At 49.8% G+C, this 18,132-nt stretch overlaps 2 protein-coding genes across 4 annotated transcripts in view; both read right to left on the bottom strand.

Moving 5' to 3' along the window:
- The window catches only part of MORC3 (MORC family CW-type zinc finger 3), a 40,403-nt gene extending 39,875 nt beyond the window's left edge, over positions 1-528 (bottom strand). The window contains exon 1 of the mRNA XM_037040616.1: positions 320-528. Coding sequence (XP_036896511.1) covers positions 320-358 — 39 coding nt within the window. The 5' untranslated portion in view covers positions 359-528. The remainder of the gene's footprint in view (positions 1-319) is intronic.
- Positions 529-7,568: 7,040 nt separating this feature from the next.
- Positions 7,569-18,132, bottom strand: part of DOP1B (DOP1 leucine zipper like protein B) — an 84,088-nt gene continuing 73,524 nt past the window's right edge. The window contains exons 28-37 of one of the 3 annotated variants that reach the window (XM_037040614.1): positions 17,837-17,922; positions 17,496-17,605; positions 17,235-17,381; positions 16,142-16,203; positions 14,819-14,947; positions 12,465-12,601; positions 11,530-11,585; positions 10,647-10,796; positions 8,561-8,690; positions 7,569-8,070 (exon numbers count right to left, since the gene is read on the bottom strand). In XM_037040614.1, the coding sequence (XP_036896509.1) occupies positions 7,819-8,070; positions 8,561-8,690; positions 10,647-10,796; positions 11,530-11,585; positions 12,465-12,601; positions 14,819-14,947; positions 16,142-16,203; positions 17,235-17,381; positions 17,496-17,605; positions 17,837-17,922 (1,259 nt within the window). In that variant the 3' untranslated portion in view covers positions 7,569-7,818. Of the gene's footprint in view, positions 8,071-8,560; positions 8,691-10,646; positions 10,797-11,529; positions 11,586-12,464; positions 12,602-14,818; positions 14,948-16,141; positions 16,204-17,234; positions 17,382-17,495; positions 17,606-17,836; positions 17,923-18,132 lie in introns of those variants that run through there. The other 2 variants (XM_037040615.1, XR_005065681.1) reach the window with 2 other exon arrangements.

Below are 18,132 nucleotides of genomic sequence, written 5' to 3'. Positions count from 1 at the left end.
GCCCAGGCCCTGCGGGCAGACCAGAACCAGCAGACAGCGCAGAGGGACCCGGAAGGAGGGGCAGCGGCCCCGGCCCGCCCCGAAGCCTCGGGCGCAAAACAGAAACCTAACGCGGAGAAAACCGGACGCAGCCCGGGTCCGCCCTGCTGGCCCCCGAGCCGCCCCGCGGACCCGACCGAGACGGCTGCCCCCTTCCCCGACCCCAACGCGGCCCCAGCGGCCCGCGACCATTCGCCACCGCCCACTGCCGGCCCCCCCTCGCTTGCCCGCCTGCCCGCCCTCCTGGGACACGGCCGCTCCACCCCTCGCGAATGCTCACCGCGCTGAGGCGGATCCCGCTGGGTGGCTGCGTCGCCATCTTGAGCGAGCTACAAAGCCAGGACCGGCCTCTGTCGCAGAACGACCAGGAGGGAGACCGCGGGGACTGTTGTGGTGATCGATGCCCCGCCCACTTCCGGGGCGTGTCTCGCGGGTGCCCCGCCCGCTCGCTTCCGCCTGCAGGCACTGTTGAGTTGGGTGTGTAGGAAAGGCAATTGTCCGGCGGGTAAAGGTGGGTAAAGGCCGGTCCAGCAGTAGAGCTTGGGCTCTCCTTGCGGGGCCGGCGGGGTAGGGCACCTGCAGAGACGGGACCGGCACAAAGGAGTCACTGCATTAATGGGCCTGGAGGCTCGAGGGTCTCGAGTTTGAAGCCTGGCATTGCGATGTGCGCTTTACCGGGCCAGACGTGAATTGCACTGAGAAAAACCGGCCCTTGCCCACCTGTGGGACGTGATCTGAAAGCTTATTAACTAAATGAGACATTGTACCTTTTGGGTTTACCCTGAAAATTATCATCCTTCAACCTGACAGAGCCCTTTCTTGCATGCACATTTATTGAGTCCTTTTGCTCGAAGCACTTATTTGGGGTCAACTTTAAGGCGGGAATTGAACTGAATAGGATTCAGAAATGAGGAAGTCAAGGGCTGTCACACACTGCAGGTAAAGAGAGGGTCGAAAGGTTTTTAAAATATCCATTGTGTTTTTATGACTGTAAAAGTGGTATTTTCTTTGTAAAAATTCTAATAATACAGAAATATAAAAATTTAACACCGATTCCTTCACCAGAACATGTAAACAATGTGGTGTATATTACTCCAGCCTTGAAACCAGAAAAGTGCGTTCTTGCTGCCTGTCACTACCAGAACCAGTGAAGAGAGGCAAGGATTGAATCTTTATTGACGCTTTATTCAGATGCTGATGATGTGACAAGATTGCAACTGTCTTAACATCTCAAGCCAACCTTTTTTTTCCTCTTAGATTTTTTTTTTTTAGACTGAGGGGAAGGGAGGGATGAAGAGGTGGAGAGAAACACCAGTGTGCGGTTGCCTCTCACACACACCCCTAGTGGGGACCCGGCTCGAAATCCAGGCATGTGCCCTGAGTAGGAGTCAAAGCAGCGACCCTTTGGTTTGCAGGCTGGTGCTCAATCCACTGAGCCACACCAGCCAGGGCTCAAGCCAACCTTTTTATAGGGAGATGGAAAGGGTAGGTTAGCGGGTGGGAAAAAGATTAATTAGATAAGAGTTTCAGTCCAGTAGCGATTTTCTTTTATCTGATGATGGACAATCCTTTATCTGCTTCACCAGAATCCCTCCCTGGAACACAATGCCCCCTCCCCCCCTTACCATCTGCATTGCTAGCAGACCCCCTGGGGCACAAAGGTTGAATTGCTTTTCAACCTCCTGGAGGTCATGCATTCCACTTCCTGGAATAACAGCTTTCCAATAGTCATTTAGGCCTATTACAACTGACAGAGTTTCCCATCAGGCTTGTTTACTATGTATTAACTATTATTTACAATATGGGACCAGACCTTACAGGTTCTTCTCCACTAGCGTTTTCATTTCATCTGATTAATTCATTGAGGCTTGTATGTACTAAAATATTTTTAATTGATGAATAAATAAATTAATAAGGAAAAGGTTTTTTAAAAGTCGTGTTCTGTTGTCACCCTGACCACCCATCATCGGGTAAATGGCATAATGTGAATTCCCTAAGAGTGATAGTTAATCCCATTAGAAATGCTCCGGATTTGGTAGTTTCTCAGGTTTCTTCCAGCTAAAGATTGTGGGGCAGGATAGGAAGAAGCCAGGAAAATTCCTTGGCATTCGGAACAAGGTAGGAGACTCGGAACAAGTCAGAGCCCCCTGACTCACCAGCCTCCCTCCCTGGCTGACCATGCCCTTAAGCATTAAGGCTGCAGGTTCTGATCAGCATCAGATAACCTCAGGAACAAAGCCCGGGGTCTGTTGACCACAGAGACAGAGTTTTCATCAAGATGAAGATAACATCTAGGCCTCAGTTGTGTTTCAGCTTCAGGCCCAGAAAAGCAGCAAAACCAAAGCGATGGCCTGGCTGACATCAGGACCAGCTGCAACGACTAATTGACGGGAGAACTCAGGAGCTGCAAAATTTTAGTTTTAGTAATACTTAACAAGCTTAGTAATTAATGCATGTGAAAAGTTACTCATGAGGGACTCAGTTTCAGGATCTGTAGGTATGACACCCTGACTCCAGGAGACCACAGGAATTCCACCTCTGTGCCCCAGGAGCACTGTAAGCCATCAAGATGGCATCTGAGCCATTGTGCTCCAGAGAGAGATGTCCACTGCCCAGAACACAGACAAGGAAATACCAGTCGACAGATGCAAGAATGCCGCAGCTTTTATCTGATTAACCTTTTCCCTGAATTCCAAACCCCTTAACTTTTTTTTCCCTCTCCTTATAAAAGGGGTCGGTTTGAAATGGAATATAAGACGATCTGTTAGGGTACATAACCCACTGTCTTCTCAGATCACTGTCCACCTAAATAAAGGACCCCCCAAAAATTCAATCCTTGACTCTGCTTATTGGTTCTGGTGGTGACCACAGCAGGAATGTTGACCTTTTCAGGTTCATAATAACCCCCTAGAGCCAGCCAATCAGTAGAGACCACCACCCTGAAAGGACACACCTCGGAAAGCTAATGAATATTCTATTGAGATCCTCTCCTGAGACCTCCCCTAAAATTCCTGCCTTTAGAAAATATAAAAATCCTTAAGACAAAGAAACCAGGGCCCATGCACTCTCTGTCATGCCTTGCCTCCTCCCCTTCTTTCCTAAGCCATGTGTCTGTGCTTTCTTTCTCCAAGGGTCCATCTTCTGCCCCGGTAACTTGTTTCCCCAGTCCACGCAACCCAGCTGGCTCACTTCTGCTTCTTACTTTCTTGCTAGGAGGCCAAGGCAGCCCCGCCCTGGCTCAGTCCTGTTGGTATGAGCTTGCCCCTCCTACTCTAACTCCTTCCCTTGTTTCACTGTCCCCAGCTTTAATTAACCCACTCTCAAAATCACCTGGACTAGTATTATGAAACTAGTTTTGAAATCTTTCCTGCACATCGTCAAGAACTGAGAGCCCACAACGCCACTAACAATTGTGTTAGGCTCTTGTGAGGCTCTCATCTCCTCCTGACTGGCAAAGCAATGCGTTAAGCATGCAGTGGTGACCAAAATATAGAAGTTCCATGACGTCAAGGTTGTGTTTATTAAATACGTTGTGAAATCAGTTCGGTGCGTCCCAACTAGCACTTTGTAAGAGACAAAACAGAATTTTAACATAATAGTATCGTGCAGTGTCTCTCTGTGCCCCAATCCAACTTCTTCACCTGTCAGCTATGTGATCTCCAACAAGTTACTTAGCTTTTGAGGTGAGGTCAGCCCACGTTATCCAGGTGGGCCCTAGACGCAGACACAAGTGTCTCTGTCCCAGCTGGGTAGCTCAGTTTGTTAGGGCATTGTCTCAATAAACCAAGGTTGCAGGTTCAATCCCAGGTCAGGGCACATAGAAGAATCAACCAATTTTAGGTTGTGAGTTTGATCCCCAGTTGGGGAATGTATGGGAGGCAACTGATATTTCTTTCTCACATCAATATTTCTTTCTCTCTCTCTCTCTCCCCTCCACCTTTCAAAAGTCAATAAATATATCCTCAGGTGAGGGTTAAAAAAAAGGAATCAACCAATGAATTCACAAGTAAGTGGAATAACAAAGCAGTCTCTACGTCTCAAATCAAAAAGAAACAAACAAACCCAAGTGTCTCCAGATGGAGGCCGAAAGATTCCATCACAGAGGACTATTTCACCACCGAAGGAGAAAGCAGCTTTGAAAATGCTATGCTGCTGGCTTCAAAAATGGAGAAGAAGCCATGAGCCAAGGAATGTAGTTCTAGAAGCTGGAAAAGGCAAGAACACTGTATTTTAGGACCCTTAAAAGAACTTACAAGAGGAGCAAATGCTGCAGACACCTTGGGTTCAGCCCAGTGAGACTCATGCCGGGCATCTGGCCTCCAGCACTGGAAAAGACCATACTTCTGTAGTTTTAGGTCACTATGTTTTGGTAATTCGTTAGAGCAGTGACAGGAAGAGACAATAGTTTATTCGTGTAAAGACATATCCTTAGCCATACATACAAATTCTTGCCTCTCCCTCCACTTTTTTTTTTTTAACACAATTGAGCGTGCTGCAGAACTCCACGTTCTCAAGGCTGACTCATAGGGATGAAATGTGAGGCAAGCACACTCGGGCTGAACTCATCAGCAGGCTGGGGTGCAGGGGCTTTCCTCGGGCAGGAACTGCTTCACTCCACCCTTCTGGTGCTTGTACCAGACATGCTCAAATTCACTCGGAAATCTTCTTCAAAAATGTCAAAGCTGAATTTGATTTGATTTTGTTGATTAAAAACTATCTTAGTCCCAGCCAGTGCAGCTCAGTTGACTGGAGTGTCGTCCCATACACCAAAAATTTGCGGGTTCGATTCCCAGTCAGCACACATGCCTAGGTTGTATGTCCAATCCCCAGTCCAGGTGCGTACGGGAGGCAACCAATCAGTGTTTCTCTCTCAAAGCAATGTTTGTCTCTTTCCCTTCCTCTCTGAAAGCACGTCAGTTGCTCCTTGCTATGGAGTGGGTGAACTCCCCAGCTGGTCCATGTCCAATGAACAGTACTCTCTTTTGACGATGTTAGTTTTGCACGGTCACTGGTTTGTGTCTGGGTCCCACTAAATTGCACATAGTGGCTGGTAGAAGGCATTGTCTTACATCAGAACATTTAATTCCAGTACAGAATTCTGCCAGGTCTCCCAGATCCTTGTTCAAAATTTCAACTATTTCCACACTTCTAGCCAGTTGTACCCCTAATTTAACTGAGCATAATGTACAAAATACTGGGAGATAAGGCCTGTTCTTTAAAGCAACACCTCACCACACCTTGAGAGCTGGAAGCCACTGTGGCCCTCAAACAGGCGGTTTGTAGGAAGTCAGGTGGGTGGAGTAATTTGAGAAACTGCCTCTCATGCATAACCCCACAGCCACCTACAGGTTTTCCTGTTTAACTTTCTCAGCGCTGGGGCTGAGAGCCTAGGGCTCCACAGCGAGACCGCCCCGAGGTTTCTGTTCTGCTGGCTCCCTCCTCCACGGGGGTGGTAAGAAAGCAAGCCAGGCCTGGGACATGGCAAGCACCATGGCGAGCACCACGGCTGGACCCCGGACAGCGCCCCAGTGGTAGGCCTCTGTTCAGGGCCACACAGGGCCACACGGCCACCGCCATTAAAGCAGCAGTGTCTACCTCTGGCTCTGGCTGCCCTGGCCCCTGCCTGTCCCGAGACACTTGGTGCAGTGGGCCTGCGGTTGCTGGGCGGGACACCTGGCACAAACGTGCTCTGGAGGAGCCGAGTCTGAGCATCCTCTCCACAGTGGGCCGCAGAAGGGCCCTGGGGATAAGAAGGAAGAAAACACCAGAAGTGCTCATTCTCTTTCTCTCATAGTTAAAAAACACCCACTTCCTCTTTTATGACAAACAATGTGTGCTGGCACCCAGGTAAATTCACGTAACCCAGGCGCAGGGATCGGGAGTGGGCACAGGCTTCGTTCTCACAGGAACGATCAGACCTGTTTGTAGAGACCACAGATGTGGCAGAGGTGCTTAGTTGCTACAACCCAGAGAGGTCGTTACCATGGATAGTCCCATTTGACAGATGAGAAAAACAAGACACAAAGTATGTGCCCAGGCAAACTGATGCCGGAGCCTGTGCCCTCAACTACCGTGGTTCGTGCTGACGCCAGAAGAGCTCGAAGGCACCCCAATGTTTCCAAGACTTCTGAGCATCCTGAGACCCAGGGCTTGGTTGCTGAATCCCTGTCCTGCAAGACTTCTCTTGAGTAAGTATTGAATTACATACGGTATCATCAGAGACCACCGAGTTGTCTTAGATGCAAGAGAAAAAAGTGAAAAACAAAATTTGTTCATCTGAGCACAGATACGAGAACTGCCTTTCATGGCATAACAACCACTGATGATATAAATAAGCTACTAGTTTCGCAAATTTTGATAGACGAACATTTATACCCACCTTGATGTTAACTATTAACGAGCAAATGGTTGTCTCCTCATGACCTGACAGGTAATGCATAGTGAGTGACACAGAATTTATAATTCTGCTCTTCAACACTTAAAATCTCTGTGTCCAAGCTTGCAAATGTTTTCAAGGGTATCCAACCTTGAAAACCCCAACAACAACTTTCCCCCAACAACAACAACACTTTCCGAGTAATTTTTAACACTGATTGGCACGAATATCCATGCACCTCTACCCGAGGCGCCTTTCGATCCTTTCCTGTGGCCCTCATCTGGGGCCCCAGTGGCTCTGAGCTCCCCAGACCCTCCATCGGGGCGAACCACACACGTCTGCCCTGCACACAGACCAACCAGCAGCAGGGGGTTTGTCAAATCCCACCTTGTCTGTGGAGCATTAAGGACAGCACTCATTGAGGACAGAAGCTGGCCCCTGGCCAGGAAGGCGACTTCGTGCTCTGGCGGCTGAAAAGGGGACTGAGAGAAGCACGTCTGCAGGGCCAGCCCCGGCAGAGGAGGGGTGCCCCACCCAGAGTCTAAATGGGGGAGTTGGCACCAGAAGAAAAGGCTTCGAAACGATGGGGTGGCCTGCGGCCAGGCTAGAGAAGTCCACGTGGAGGAAGGGATTGCTTCTGTGAGCTGTGAAGAGTGGGCAGTGGCAGAGTTCCCCGGAGGGCGCGTGGGGAAGGTGAGAGTCCCGAGAGGGAGTGTCAGCCAGTGACAGCTGGCTCCGGCCTGCCTGGCTCTGTGACTGGGCTGGCTGATCACATCAGACGGAAAGGCCTGGCACTGCGCATGGTGGGGCACACCTACTGGGGCAGCTGTCAGGCTTCTGAAAACCAGGCACTTCTCAGTCGGCCGAGCAGTGCAAACATGCGATTTTAATGGGCAAGGGTTAAAGACACCCCGATAACTCCTTCCAGAGTTCACTGTCACTAAAGAGCCCATTGTCACGGGCAATTACTGTTTTCAGAAAATATATTTTAGTTCTAAAATGGAGTATTAAAATAAACACTTTAAAGGACAAATGTGTGAAAGGGTAAACGTAATATTCAATAAGTTAAAAATTTAGAGAAACGCACTGAGACAGACAAAGGAAACGGCTCTTCATTCTCTTCATACTTCGCTTCAACTTACAGACTCTGTGCTAGTGTGAGATGATATATTATCTTTATTTTCTTCACATAAACCGAGGAAGAAACATACAATTCAATCCAAATATATTACAAGGCATTTAGGGAGGTGTGCTTTGTTGCTCAACAGAAAATGATCTGAAAGCTGCTTTTAAGACTGAAATAGGCTTGTTTTTAGAAGCCCACCCTGGCCTTCTTCTGCTCTAGAATCCATCCTGGTTTCCGCCGAAGTGTCCGCAAAGGAACTAAGGAATTGTCTCTACGGCTAACAGGCCAGATGTTCCAAGAAATCATGGTCAACGCATTCCTCCAGCTGTTTCAAGATGCGGGGACTGTCTGTGGCAGGAAACTCGAAGGAGGCAGGTGCTCGGGTGTCTGCGGGCAGCGCAGGTCGGGCTTTGAAAGCACAGCTGAGCGTCTGGAAGAATGGCATCAGCTGCCCGACGCTGGACACAGACCACTGGCGCAGGAGCGGGGGCTCCCTCTTCATGGGGGTCTCGTCAGAGCTGCTCAAGTCCTGAAAGAACAAAGCAGAACAAAACGGTGAAACCCTATAAAAATGGCAGGGCCTTGTGAGGGGTCGCAGATCTACGTGCCGGGTGTGCAGGCGGCCACCCCTGAGAAACAGGCCCTTCAGGAAAACTCATCATCAGCACTAAGGACAGCAGCATGAACACAGCCACTGGGTCTCCCAGGGACATTTCCCACCAGGACTTCGCCCAAAGCCCACCCCGCACCGAGGGCCTGCCCTTCCTCCAGCAGGCCCTGCCTCCTCCAAGGAGCCAACGGCTGCGACATGACTGCGTTATCCAGGAAGCCTCACTGCTTAGCAGCTCAGATGAGAACGCAACACAGAAAAAACAGAGATGGAGCTTGTAACCACCTCCAAGTTTTAACACTCGGATAAGAGGGATCCTGAATGCTGTTCCCAGTTACTGAAATCAGGTGGCACTCTGAAATAGTTCCCTTTTCCCGGGGCTGTACACTGTAAAAAGGGAAGCACTTACCCCATATTTCAATTTCAGAAGCTCTAGAATCCTAACCGTGTGGGGTCTGCATTCTTGGTGACCCTCCTCCAGGTCCGACAGGGCGGCAGGGCCCTCTGTGTCCACTTCCGGAACAAATGCCCACCTGTAACTGCACGAGGAAACCCAAGGTAAGCCATGCTGGCTCGGGGCTCACTTTAAAAATTTTTTTTAAATGGTTTTATTGAGGTGTAATTCACACACCACACAATTCACCCATTTAAAGTGTACAAGTCAATGGCTTTTACTATATCACAGAATTGTACTCCATCACCGTAATTAACTTTAGAATATTTTTATTATCTGCAAAAGAATTCCTGCTCATACCCCACCTCTGCCCCCTACACCGCCCTCATCTAGGCTGGACCAACTACACCGACAGCTGGTGCAGTCTATGTCCCTGCAGATTCTCTCACTCCGGGCATCTCCTCTCAATGGAAACATACACCCCAGGGTCCCTTGCATCTGACTTCCTCACTTAACGTTGCCACACTCATCCACGTTGCAGCGTGTTAGCACTTCATGCCTATGCACTGCTGAACACCGTACTGCACGGATAGGTCACATGCTACTTATCTCTTCATCGACCGACAGACGTTAGGGTTGTCTCCGCTTTTTGCCTATTACGAACAGTGCTGCTCTGCACAGGCATGTACATCAGAACCCACTTTTAAAAAAAAGGCTTTCTTTTTAAGAGCAGGTTTAGGTTCAAAGCCAAGTTGAACAGAAAGGAGAGCATTCCCATGTACCCCTGTCCCCAAATGCACAGCCTTCCCATGACATGTCCCCCACCAGAGTGGGACACTTGTTACAATCGACAAACCTGCAGTGATAGGTCAACATCACCCAGGGCCCATGGTCCCACTGGGGCTCATGCTTGCTTGCTGTTTAGCATCCTACGGGTGGGGACCGATGTAGAGTGACGTGTACCGTCATCACAGTACCATGCTGAGCAGTTCCACTGCCTTAAAAACCCTGTGCTCTGCCTCCCTCTCTCCTGACCCTTGGAAACATCTGATCTTTCACTGTCTTCCTAGTTTTATGGAGCCTTTTAAGAATAGCATGGAGTTGGGCCCTGGCTGGTGTAGCTCAGTGGATTGAGCACGGGCCTCCAAACCAAAGGATTGCGGTTTGATTCCCAGTCAGGGCACATGCCTTAGTTGCAGGCCAGGTCCCCAGTTTGGGCCATGTGAGAGGCAACCACACATTGATATTTCTCTCCCTCTCTCCTTCCCTTCCTCTCTGAAGATAAATAAATAAAATATTTTAAAAAATGGCATGGAGTTGGAATCATACAGTATGTATCCTCTCCAGGTTGGCTTCTCTCACTTAATAACATGCATTTAAGGAGAACAGGTTTTTTAACTGCAGATATTTCTTTTCTTTTTTTTTTTTAAAGATTTTATTTATTTATGTATCTTTAGAGGGGAAGGAGAGAGGGAGAGAAACATCAATGTATGGTTGCCTTTTTGTGCATCCCCTGCTGGGAGTTGGCCTGCAGGGAACCAGCCTGCAACCCAGGCATGTGCCCTGACTGGGAATTGAACCGTGATCCTCTGGTTCACAGGCCTGTGCTCAATCCACTGAGCTACACCAGCCAGGGCTCGCAGATATTTCTACATGATTACTCTCTTCATTGGAACAAGACAGAGAGAAGGGCCTCTGGGACCAGGCATGAAATCAAACATACGAGCAGCCATGTTAAAACCCGACAGGAAATGAAAGCCAACAGGGGCAAAGTGACTTGGAGATGGTATGTTCCATTTATTTAACAAAAAATAAAGACAAAAAAAGCCTACACAAAGGCAGTGAGGACCACCAGGGCATGACTCCTGTTTTATAAGCATTCAGTAGAAAAAAGCACCTACACCCCAAACCCCGGCCTTACTGTAAGCCAAATTCACAAAACCACAGGGGTCAGTAATCCGAACTGTGGCACGCTGAGTGGGCCCGTGGGCCACTAGCAACCCTACTGTGGTTTCTCATGTACAGGAAAGAACAGTGAAAGCCCTTAGGAGGAAAAAAAAAGCCACCCACTTCAAAGAGGACATAGTCTTATCTGACTTACATTTGAAATAATGGCATCTTGTCAGGTGGAAAAGAAAGCGCCGTGTCCAAGAATTTGCAAGCTGATAAATACAAGATGAGTTCACTCTGGGGTATCTCCCCTACAGAGTCAGGGACTAAAACTTTTGTTCTGTTGATTTTGTTGCTGTTTCTGTAGATTTGCAAAGAAAGTCTTGTTACAAACTCATTCAGTCTGTTTGCCTATGCGGCTGCAACACAATAAAATGCTACATCTCTCGGACTCCATTTTTTTATGCTGGCTTTGCTCCTACGGCCTTCGGCCTTAGGCCTTCGGACAGGTAGCTTCTTGCATATGGACATGCTACTCAGGAGAGGAATTCTGCTTTGTGGCTTGAGTTTTACGAAGATAAAATAGCCACTTCCCAGAAACTGACTCTTGCAGGAGTGAAGGGAAGTGTGTACTGTTTACCAAAGACTTGCAGGAATGTCCTCACTGAAACCGGTCAACAGAAGCACCCTCTTCTCAGACCCCTGACGGCCCCCAGATGTCTGTGGTCACCGGTCACCTCTTGCCCCTCCCACTGCCCCTTCCCTTGGCATAAAAGGGGCCCGAACTCTGCACTTTCTCAAGATGGATCTGAGGCACCGCTAAGTCTCCCATCTTCTAGGTTGGCACCTTCCTGATCAATAAACCTTTCCTTACTGCAAACTGACTTTTTCGTTTTGGCCTTTACGAAGCACACCAACTTGGGACTGGTAATATAACGTCCATGAACAGGCTTTTACTTTTAAGAAATTATCAAAATAGGTGACCCCTTCACAAGAACTTCCAGGTGGCATTCAGCATTACGTGGGACAAACCCTACATCATAAAGGGACGTCCGCCGCCCTGCACATGTGTGCGCAGACCCCCACCTGCTCACCTCAACAACTCATCGTCCACTTTCAGGTCTTCCTCGAGCTGTATGAATGTCTGAATCTTAAAAATGAAAGGTGAATTCAGGTTACTATTTGAAAGAGATGACCCCTAGCTCAATGTTTAAAATTTTATGTCCACAAAAAGAGCAAATAAAGCAAACAATCAACAAAATGAACAGTAGGCTGTCCAGCCCACTGTTAAGGAGCAAACCGCAGTTCCAAAATGGCGTCCCTTATGCTAAGGCCCAGGACACCAGATGTAGATTGAACACCTTAAGTAACTGCAGTTTCAACACCCTCCAAACCATCATCTAAACCAGCAAGTCTGGGATTTTCTGGGCAACACCAGGGAGGTAGGTAGTCTGTCACAAGGGCCCTCCCCAGTTCTCAAGAGATGAGTAATCTGCTCCATAAAACCTGTCCCATTCTGTGTCCTAGGATCCTCTTTTCTTTGGCTAATAGCTTCCTTGTCCCATCCTCATTTTCTATAAAAACCTCCCATTTTACACACAATCCCTCCAGAGCCGTGTGTTGCCCGCTTGATTGTTCTCTACACTGATAAGAATTCCTAGAGATACGATTGTTCAGCTTTTCCTGGTGCAGGGAAGAAGTCACCCTTACAAGTACGATTTTCCCTGCAAATGTAAATGTCTTTTACATTCTACTAGGTTTTCAGACTTTCTCCTGTGTCCATTGTTTCTTCAAACTATCTAGGCTGCCCTGGCTGGTGTGGCTCAGTGGATTGAGCACCGGCCTGAGAACGAAAAGGTCACAGGTTCGATTCCCAGTCAGGGCACATGCCTGGGTTGCAGGCCAGGCCCCTGGTCGGAGGTGTGAAAGAGGCACCAGAGTGATGTTTCTCTAGCATGTCAATGTTTCCTTCCTTCTCTTTCTCCCTTTCTTTTTAGTTTGCTCCCAAAGGTGAAACATTTGTACTTACCAGTTCAGAGACCATTATTGGCCACAAGGAAGTCAGATGCTGGGGAGATATTCTTAGCAGCAGGACTCTGAAAAACAGAAACATCTGAGCAGCAACTAGGGATGTCTGTCCGACTCTGAGATTGTCTGTCAGGCGTTCTACGGAAAGAAGATTTTAAAGACGTCACACAAATATGCAGTTTGGGGTTTCTCCGCAGACAAAAAGAAAAATGAAATTGCCATTGCTTTGACACTCGCCGCCACCCAGTGTGCGGAGTGGGTGCCAGGAGGGCGTTTTTGCAGCCCAGTCTACCCCAGCCCTCCTCCATGTTCACCGCCTTGGTGGCAGGAAGGGATGCACGCGGCCCTGGTTCCCTGCCACCGCCGAAGAGCCGGGCGCACACTCTGGCTGAAGCCAGGGATTCGACGTGTGATCAGTGACCACCTAAACTGTCCTCTAAGAATACGAAACATGAGGCACAGAAACCAAAGACAGTCCTTGGTGAGTGAAGGGACCATAAGACCGCAGACACTGGCTGGCAGAGGACACCCTATTTTGGTGGCGATAAGTAGGAAGTGGAGTAAACAAAACAGATTTATTTGGCAAAGTTTATATGGGATAACCATGACAAAAACATTTAACTCCTGAAGGGAATAAAGTGTTATGGGTTAAAATCCTGTGGCCCCTAACAATCTTCGTCACTTGTCTACGGCAATCATTGTACCATGTGATTTTCTCCCTGTAATTTACGGTTTCTGAGGAACTAACTTGCTACAGCAGACGGCCATGCCAGTTAAGACCCCCCGTGTGTGCAAGCTTGATGGGGCACTGCTTCTTGCTTCCACAAGTACCCCGGCCCACAGGGGGCCATTCACCGCACAGACACCTGGCAAACACTGGTGCTCCTAAAGAGCTGGCTCCTGCGTCTGGTTCCATTCTCCAGCGGACATTTAAACAAACGCGCCCTTGAACAAGCCATCTGAGCAGGACACTGCAAGGCAGCAGGACTGCTGTCGCCTCGACCAGCATTCCCAGCCACCCCCCGATCCGATCAGCCTCCTACGGCAACTCAGGAAAGGCGGGGCAGTATCTGAATGCTCATTATCACAGGCCGTGGTGAGGTGAACATTTGCTTCTGTGTTTTATGCGCTGAAATCATGTCAGTTGCAGTCTAAGGCTACTTTATTACTGCAGATATGCACTGTCACATCAGTAACGGGGACACTGTTGATGTTGGAAGTGGAACAGGAGCTCGCAAACAGTTCATCACGCAGGGAGGTGGGCTGACCATCAGCAGAGCTACGGGGCCACAGGGAGGACTCCGGGGAGAGCACGTGCCCTGCATGCTGACCAAGTTGTAACAATTTACATAGAAACTCTGCTGGAAACAGTCCCAATGCCCTTCCATCAGTGAAGTCGGAAGCAAGTCACAGAACGGACTATTATTCGGCAATAAAAAGGAATAGCTACTGACAAATACAAGAGAATGGATGCCTCAAGCATGCTTTGCCAAGTCCAGGAAGCCAGGCTCAAGGCCATGTCCCACTGCACTAGTTACATCTATGTGACATTCTGGAAAAGATGAAACCATGTGCACAGGAAGCAGTTTAGCGGTTGCCATGGCGGGGGGATGATATCTAGGGGGCACGAGAGAACTTTCCAGGGGATGGGGGTGCTCTGCCCTGACTGTGGTCGTGGCTACATGACTGTCTGCAAACACTCACAGGCCTGTATAACCACTGTGTGCACAAAGCTACTTGTTACAGTAGTCTTAGGATAGAAACAAAGTATCCTTCAAGAACTGTGTGAGTTTCAGTTGATCCCACATGGGCTGTGAGCCTTAGGGGATCCCATCCCCATTTGGGAGTTCTTTCCTGTCTGCAGGGGGAACTAAAACAGAGTGGGCCCTTGGCCAGGTCAATACCTTAGATGGAGGAGAACGCCCTTCAAATCAGGTGCAATAGCTACAACAGCTCGTTTTTGAGGCTGACAAGACAACATAGTGAGTGTGAAGAAGAGAAAAACCTGTTACAGAAAAGTGAGGTACTTCTCCAAAACCTTGCTTGTTCACTGGCTTCAATGTGTGTCGTGAACTCGAAGTTTCCTGATGTAGGAGGACTCCGGCAGAAGACAGTACGGAGAAAGTGCTGTCCACTTCCGACTTTCAAAAACCAGCTAATGAAAACTAACAGCAGGGTCGTAACTGATTTTAAACACAAAGTTTCAGGTTTGCTGCTCTATTTCCGAGGTCCTCCTGCCACATGTGGGGCACTCAGATGGGACGAGCTGGGGCCCCTCCAGCGGCCGGCTGCCACCTCCGCCCCTCGCGGGGCTGTCGGGGCGGGGCTGTCGGGGCGGGGCGCCGGCCCTCTTACCTTGTATCAGAGGGAGGTAAGGGTGGTACTGATCGACTTCGCCGCTGAAGACGGCAAAGGCCTGGCGCTTCAGCAGCATGGCTTTCTGCTCAAAACTTGGGAACAGTTTTAAGGAACTGCTCTGCATGTCTACAATAAATGTAAGAAATAAGTTCCATTTAGAGAGAAAACTGCTAGTAAAAGCCTGTACTTATTATTTGTATATTTATTTGTAAAAAATACTTATTTCTTTAATGATACTTAACAATAAGGGACAGTGTAACGGGGAATACAGAGGTCTCCAAAACAGGAAAACCCCTACTAACATGGCTGGGGGGAGGGGAAGCAGAGCAGGGCCACTGAGAGTTACTTTGTTACCTAAGAACTTGGCCAGTGTTTTGACAGGTGTGACTCTAACCTGTGACGTAGCTGGGAGGCTTCCCCCTGCTTACTGAGCCTGCGCAAGCAGCCTGGAGGCAGTTCCTCTATCCCTGGGCCAAGCCTGCCCGGACCAACAGTGGCAGCCGAGAAAAGCAGAAGAAACCTGAGCACTGGCAGGTGTGACCTTCGTGGGAGGAGTCAGAAATGGGCTCACGGAGGAAGATTGGCACTGGGATTGAAACTCAAGTGTCTTGGCCACACGGTTCGAAAGGGTGCAGAAGGACCCCCACCAGCCCACCATGAGGAGGGGCTGTGCGGTTTTGGATGCAGAGCGGGAGCCTAGCCGAGCACAGACAACCAGGAGAAGCCAGACTGTTGAAACGGGGATCTGCCCAGCTGAGCTATATAGGCTTCTGTTTCTGTCCCTGAGAGATGGTGCCCCCGACTGGCCTGGTTTGGTGAGGGGGGCGGGCAGGGTGGTGTGTTTTGGTGGGTGTTGCTTTTCCTTTTGAAGGAGTGAGATTTAACGAAAAAATCCTGCCATTATTTTAATCCTGTATAACTTTAGAATAAATAGTTCCTTTCCTTTTCACAAGACTCTGGCGTTGGGAGTCCCAGGTTGTTTTTGGTGGCGGGCGATAGAACCCAAAGTGGTTCTGTTATAATAGAAGAAAATGTGAGGTATAGAAATTATTCCTAATGGATTACGGTAAACTCAGTAGGACTTTGCAAAGGTTTCCTCCACCACTGAGCTGTAGAAAAGCTTGTTACGGCCCTGTCCACAGACGGGACCGGAAAGACCCCTCAGGGAGCCCGGACACATGGTGCCCATCCTTCGCATTGTGGTCTGCGGCTCAGATGGCACCAAGGCGGGTCGGGCGGTTCTGAGAGATGGGTCAAAGCCGACTGCGGTGGCATTGTTCTCGTAAAGCGTGACTGACGTGCAAGTACCCCAGAACTTACTCATTAAATCTTTAAACATTGTTTTCTCATGAGTCAGAAGATGGTCAATAATGGCCTTCCAACTGGGTATTAAAAGAAGCAAAATGAGTAAAAAAAAGAAAAAAAAGAAAAATTAGTTAAATGTGCAAAAGATGACCGTCTGATTAAAAGCATGAAGAAAAGACCACGCCCCTTCCCGACCCACTGACAACCACTTCCTGAGGAGGCAGTGAAGTGACTCGTTCTGATGACATCAGGGGAAGCTCGGCCGCAGCTTTGCGTTCCTCACCTTGACGAGGGACGAATAGTGGACTGAGTAACATAGAGAATGACCAGTAACTCCCCCTCCCCGTGAAAGCAGACTTACGCTCCGAGGCCTGCGGCTTTTTCCAGCAGCCGCCCTTAGACCCGCCCACACAGCGTGGGGTTCGTGCCCTTGTGTCGGTGGGAAGAATGGGGGGCAGTGGAGACAAGTACCAGCCTTCAAAGGCCTCCCAAAGGCCAGCAGGGTTACAGGGTGGGAGCCACCAGGATGGTGGGGGCTGGGCCAACTTCCAGGCCACGCGGAAAAGCTGACCCATCTGCACCCTCTATCCCTGCTACTAATCGAGACGCGGTCGGCCACTCCAGGAGGACAGCCACCAAGTGGTTCTGTTGACCTCCAAGAAAAAGGCACAGGAAGCTCATTGGCAGCTGCATCTCTATGGACCTCGGCTGCCTGCGCAGGCCTGGTGGCTGCAAGCACCCAAAAAGCACCCACTGAGGGTCAGCCGAGACGTGGGACAGGGACAGAGTGGTGCCAAGTATTCCGTCATCATGAGACAAGGCAGCACTAGACCAAGAACCACTGGGACCCCATAATAAGCTCTTAAGGAACAATATGCTCTTAGTTGAAATTCTTTTGACGAAAAAGAAAAAGCATCTTCGTGCTTTGGAAAGACTTAAGGACTTTCCCACGAGTACACAGCTAACCCTGGGGTTTGTGACCGAGATGTCCCATAATCTGGGTGGCCGCCAACTCTGCGGCCCTTCCAGGCAGAAGACTGCTTTGTGCGGATCAAACCCTCTCTCCAGCACAGAGCCAGGGCGCAGGGGGCCAGGGCAGAATTCTCACTGTGCACAAGACGTGTCCATCTGGAAGAAGGCGGGGTCCAAGAACAAGTCCAGCACGTCTTTCTTCCAGGCTCGCTTCGTGTAGGCGTAGCCACTCAGAGAGCTCAGCAGCTGAGCGCCGGCCCGAAAGCTGGGGGCGTTGTAGGCGCTGCATGGGGGAGGGTGGAGAGAAGGGTCAAGGTCAGAGACTGCTGAGGAAAGCCACTGTCCGGCCCGTGGGCGGGCCACAAGGGAGGGCCGCTGCCTGTGGTAGAGCCGTTACCTGTGGTTGCGCAAGTAAGGAAACACATAGTAAAGCAGACGCGAGATCAAAGGCACGGCTTTCTCCTTCTCGTCGCTCCGGTAGACCATGTCCAGGAGCGCCGCCAGGACCTAGCAGAAGGGGATGGGCAGACAACCAAAGTCTCCTGAACCCAGCGGCGTAAGAGAGTTCATCCTCAGGGAGTGCACAGACTAACAGAAAAGGCCGAGGGGCAGCTCGGCCAAGCCAGACGGAGCTCCAGTGGGACGGTGCCACCCCCTCCCTGGCCCGAGAAGACACGCTGTCCCAAGGCCTCAGGCGCAGTCGCTTCCATAAGGGATGGCGGGCAGGTGTGCACTTACCTCTGCCAGGAGGGAGAGGGCCTGCACGCTGTACACCGAAGGCGCAGACGCGGACACCATGGTCGAAGCAGCGGCGGCTGCATCTGCTAACCAAAGAGGCGTCTGCGCTGTAACCGGGCTGCACGGGGCGCCATGGACACCCTCATGAGCGGAGCCACGGGTTCCGGCCCTTCATGGCGATTGTATATATAAACGTGGCTTGGGCACTTTTCTCTGCTAACATGCGCAGACTCAGCAACTGATAGTCTGTATCTTTTGATCAAATAAAGGAACGCCGACTCACTGTCCTCTCTCCT

Source organism: Sturnira hondurensis, unplaced genomic scaffold (assembly GCF_014824575.4).
Source record: "Sturnira hondurensis isolate 20B ecotype Veracruz unplaced genomic scaffold, ASM1482457v3 Scaffold0002640, whole genome shotgun sequence".
Lineage (NCBI taxonomy): Eukaryota > Metazoa > Chordata > Mammalia > Chiroptera > Phyllostomidae > Sturnira > Sturnira hondurensis.
This window is presented reverse-complemented; position numbering and strand designations above follow the sequence as displayed.